Source organism: Chrysochloris asiatica, unplaced genomic scaffold (genome assembly GCF_000296735.1).
Source record: "Chrysochloris asiatica unplaced genomic scaffold, ChrAsi1.0 scaffold00084, whole genome shotgun sequence".
NCBI classification, from domain to species: domain Eukaryota; kingdom Metazoa; phylum Chordata; class Mammalia; order Afrosoricida; family Chrysochloridae; genus Chrysochloris; species Chrysochloris asiatica.
In genome coordinates, this window is record NW_006408602.1 from 10,151,894 (window position 1) to 10,157,131 (window position 5,238).

General features: G+C 37.8%; 1 protein-coding gene across 1 annotated transcript in view; it reads right to left on the bottom strand.

Annotated features, from left to right (window-relative positions):
* Positions 1–5,238, bottom strand: part of UFL1 (UFM1-specific ligase 1) — a 44,283-nt gene that overhangs the window by 26,960 nt on the left and 12,085 nt on the right. The window contains exon 6 of the mRNA XM_006865852.1: positions 4,595–4,725. Within this exon, the coding sequence (XP_006865914.1) occupies positions 4,595–4,725 (131 nt within the window). The remainder of the gene's footprint in view (positions 1–4,594; positions 4,726–5,238) is intronic.

Genomic DNA, 5,238 nt, shown 5'->3' on the forward strand with positions numbered 1-5,238 from the left:
ACATGCCCATCTTTTGCCTCGTAGCCTGAGTGCTTAACTCTTTTGTTACTGATGGACTCCATAAAGAAATACAAATCTAGACGTAAATACGAGTGTGTGTGCATAGGCTTCTAATGAGAGGGCCTGGGAACAGTGAAAAGCAAACAGCAATAACCAATTGATCACCCAGATTTTGGTTTCTAAATACGAAACTCTATTAAGAGGAACTAAGGTTCCTTGGAAAATGGCTTTTTCCAGGACTGAAACAGAGAGGATATGAGCTGAGTCTGGAGTATCTTACTATAGCCAAAATAAGGAAGTGCTTCAAGAATAATGGGGCCACATCAAAAGAACTCAGAAATTAGTTAAGTAAAGTTCCCACTATCTAAATCAGGGTCAAGTTGAAAATCTAAATAATGACAATAGTAAATTATAATCCAATGAATAAAACAAGGATCCATGAGTCATCCAAAAAGCCCCACTGCCACTGAGTCTATGCCAACTCACAGTGGCCTTATTTAGGGTTTCCAAGACTGTATTATCTTTATGGGAGCAGACAGACTCATCTTTCTTCCATGGAGTAGCTGGTGAGTTTGAACTACCAAACTTTCAGTTAGCAGCCTAATGCCAAACCCACAGCACCACCAGGGCTCCTTATCATGAGTCTACAGTGATCTAAACAAACACATAAATTAATAATCTGATGTAGAACAGGGTAATTTTACAGTAATATAAACACCCTATCCTGAAATATTAATTATAAAGGAAAAATAAGTAGCTTTATAAGAATCTTTGCAGTTACCCCCTTATTAAGTGATTACAATGCAAATCACCTGTAATAGAAAAAATTTAAACTGTGCGTCACTTGTCAGAATTTAACGATAAGAACATAGCATCACTTCTGTGATACTACTATCAAAAAATGTAAAACCTCCATATCTCCAAGGAAAAACAGCGCATATAGAAACTTAAACACTCTACTAAATACCTGGGCTGTAATCTTTATAAGTGTCATGGTCATGAGATTCAAGGAAAAACTGAGTTATGTATCAAATGGAAGGAGACTAAAAAGACACGACAATTAAGCTCAACATATGTTTCTGCACTGGATCCCATGTCTAGGAAAAACATAATTGAAAAAAATTGCCAAAAAGTGAGTGGGATCTGAGGACTGGATGGAAGTAACGTACCAGTGTTAATTTCCTGATTTTGATGTTTGTGTAAGTTATATAGGACAATGCCATTGTTTGCAAGGTATGCAGACTAAAATATTTGTGATGTGACATTATGGCAGCAACTTACTCTCAAATAGGTCAGGAAAAAAAAAGGATCATGCTAGCAATTTTTCTGAAAATTTGAATGTGAAGTAAAGAAAGAAAGAAAAAAAAAAGAAGTAGAATTAGAAAGGAATTCTAGATTAAATTGTGTCCCTCAAACATATGTGCTGTAAACCCCTCAAACATATGTGCTGTAAATCAAACATATGTGCTGGAGTCCTGGTGTGGCACTGTGGGTTAATGAGCTGGACCGCAAAGTTGATTTGAATAAGCAAGGCCGTTGGTCCAAGCTCACCAGCTGCTCCTGGGAAATCCTACACAGGGTCACTATGGGCCAGAACTGAGTTGACGGCACTTAACGATTACAACAAATACTTGTGGTTATAATCCCATTTGGGAATGGGTTTTGTTAAAGAGCAGTATTAGTGTACAGTGTGTCTTGAGTGACTCTTGAGATATAAAAAGAGCACAGTAAGCAGAGAGAAGCATACAGAGATGAGGAAATAAGATGCCAAGCTACCCGAAGATCACCAGATATAGAAGCTCAAAAGAGACAAGGCCATCTCCAGAGACCGATTCCTAGAGTCAGCACCCTGAATTTAGGCTTCTACTTTCCTGTGAGAAAATAAATTTGTCTGTTAAAGCCACTTACTTGTGCTAATTGTTATGATAACTAGGAAAACAGAGAAAGAAGAAAAGACGGACCAAAGGGAAGAAGGAAGAAATCTGTTGCATCAGACTACAAACGCTCCTTTCTACATCTCCTAGGTATATAATGCTAACACCACCTGTCACTGAAGGCAGAATTCCTGTTAATTCTTTTTTGTCCCTTCAGTTCCTGGCACTATTAGGTATTCAATAAATAATTACTAATAAACAGAAGTCACTGTGGAGACCATGTGAAAAATAACTGAATGGAAACAACCTGAACAACTGGATCTTTGCTTATGGATGAAGTGGCCCCAAAATTGCAATCGAAAGGGAAGGGGATTTAACCTTGCCTCCTCAGTACACTGGGCTGATAGGGGTGGGAAACATACACTTCAGCTATAAAAACTGGGGGGCTATAAAGGTACAAAGTGGCTGTCTTATAAGCTTTCATGAGGGTGCTTAGTCTCAGAACAAGAGAAGTAAGACAGAAACTCCACTGAATAGTTTTTTCTCTTATCTAGATGGGTTTGGTGATAAGGTGGATGGAAGTGGTGGTGGTAGTGTGCCGTGGAGTCAGTTGAGATTCATAGCAACCTTGTTCAGGATTTCTGAGTCTGTAAATTTTTTACAGGAGCAGAAGGCCTCATCTTTCTTCCACGGAACAGCTGGTAGTTTCAAACTACTGACCTTGAGGTTCGCAGCTTGATTCGTAACCACTACACTACCAAAGACAGGATTTTATAATTCAATTGTGAGTAACTGTTATCAGGTCTAATGGCGATTGTCACAACTGTGAATGTAGAAGAGGTGTAACTCATCTGTCATGAGAATGACATGAGTGGGAAGAGCATGAGAGAAGCTAGGGATCCTAACCAGAAAAGTGGTGACAACAGAGATGGTGGCAGAGGTGATGGCAAAGAGAGAGCAACAGAGGACTATAGGCCCATGGACTGAGAAAGGCAGTGTGCTTGTGGGCAGGAGGCAGGCTTGCAAAGTATGCCCTTTGGATATTTAAATGAATATATACTTTCAGTGTGGTATGTGTACATAAAAAAAAAAAAAAAAAAAAAAAGGTAATAGAGCTGTAAGGTGCATGGAGGGGTTGTAATCATTGCAATGGTTTGCTGAATGTAAAACTGATGAGCTGCCCTGTAAACCTTTACTCACTCAATTCACAATAAAAGTTTTAAAATAAAATAAAATAACTGAAAGGTGGTAGAAGAGAAACTAGTTAGAAATCTGCTGAAATAGTCCAAAAGAAAATAAATTGGTGTAGTGGGAACAGTGATGTCAGAGAAGTAAAGATTGCATACATATTTAGAATACAGAACTCAAAACACTTAAGGTTCTAGAAAGGGGTTAGATGAAGGAGAGGAGGGCATAGAGGAAGACTTCAAGATTTCTGTCAAAAATAACTAAATGATAATGAGAAAGAAAAAGAAGAAATTAACCAGAAATGGGGAGTTATTTTAAATATGTTGTATTTTAGGCAGCTGTAAAATGTTTAAGAGATGCTAGTATGGAGTCCTGGTGTGATGCTGTGGGCTAATGAGTCAGACTGCAAAGTCATTTGAACTGCAAGGTTGGTGGTCCAAGCTCATCAGCTGTTCCTTGGAAACTCTATACAGGGTTGCTATGGGTCTGAATCAACTTGGTGGCACTTAACAACAACAACATGTAGATAGTAGAGTATAAGTCTAAACTTTAAATGGTGAAGTTATCTACAAAGATGGTACAGAACTAAGAAAGTAGCCTGACAAAAACTTTCAAAGTAAAGGAGGAAGAGCCAAAAAAAAAAAAAAAAGAGAGAGAGAAACTAGCTTAGTGTGGGATTTTTTTAAAAAGGAGGGGGAAGAAAGCATTTTCAAGCAGATGTAATTTGACTTTAATGGTGCTACAAAGTCAACAAGTATCCACGAGATGTAATGATACAGACACATAGCTATCTCAGTTGTGTCTATATGAGTCAACTGAATAGTGGTGGAAAGTAAGAAACTTGAGATAAGTTAATGAAGATGTCAACTCCTGAGAAAGTTAAGTTAAGGAAAAGAACAAACTAGGTGAAAGATGGGAATAGAAGATGACAGAAATTTGTACATAAGTAATTCCCGGTGGGACACAAAGGCATTGAGAGAAACTGATGACAGGAAAGAAGAGATCAGTGAAATGTACTTTCCTAAATCTGCAGTGGAACTGGTCACACAGATCCAAGCATTTGAGAAATTCTTGGTTTTAACATTATTTAATAAAACTATAGAAAGTTATTTGGTGCAGGTCAGTCAGTCCAAAGAGGCTGTGGCTGACTGACCTGCACCAAACCTTCTGAATGAACTACTTGCTCTATCATTTCAGGGTGATGCTAATATACTGAAATGATCAGCAGTTTTTAAATGACATTCAGCAGAAATACAGTTTCTTTATACCACAAGGTCTACAATTCAAACCCATATGTACTTTCAAGGTCACGAAGGTAGTGAAAGTAGGGAAGGGAAGGAAATAGGGATTGCTGCATTCATTTCATTTCATTTTACTTAAGTTCCCTTTTTATCTGTTTAATAAACTGATATTTTATGGTATATTCAATAAAATGAGAATTTAAAAACAAAGTATTCATCCACTAAGAAAAAAAAGATGGCAAACTATGATCCAAGACATGTAAAAATACATATGCTATTAAACAAGCTTACCGGGTAATAGCACTGAAGAGTCCACGTATACGTGCTTTATGTCGAGCGACAAAAGCTTCAGTAAAAATGACTCCTTTGTTATCAAGATCGATGTGTCCATTGATAATCCTACCTAGTCGCTGAGTAAGTGCCTAGGAGTAAAGATGTAAAATTTTAATTTGAAAGAATAAAAGTATACATTTTCATTTGTACATTAAGGTTGTTAAGTGCCACTTAGTTTCAACTCATAGCCACCCTGTATAGCATTTCTCAGGAGCAGTAGGAGGTTCTGAGCCACCAACTTTGCTGTTAGCAGTTCAGTGCTTATCCTACAGTGCCAAACCAGGATACCATGGCTTGAGTCAGGCGCACCTTAGTCCTCAAGCTGACAGCTTTGCTCTTCAACACTTTAAAGAGATCTTGTGCAGCTGATTTGCCTAATGAAATGCGCTGTTTGATTTCCTGACTGCTGCTTCCAGGAGTATTGATGGTTGATCCAAGAAGAATGAAGTCCTTGACAACTTCAATCTTTTCTCCATTGATAAGAATGTTGTTTATTGGCCCAGTGGTGAGGATTTTTTGTTTTCTTTATGTTGAGATGCAATCCATACAGAAGGCTGTGGTCTTTGATCTTCACCAGTAAGTATTTTAATTCCTTTTCACTT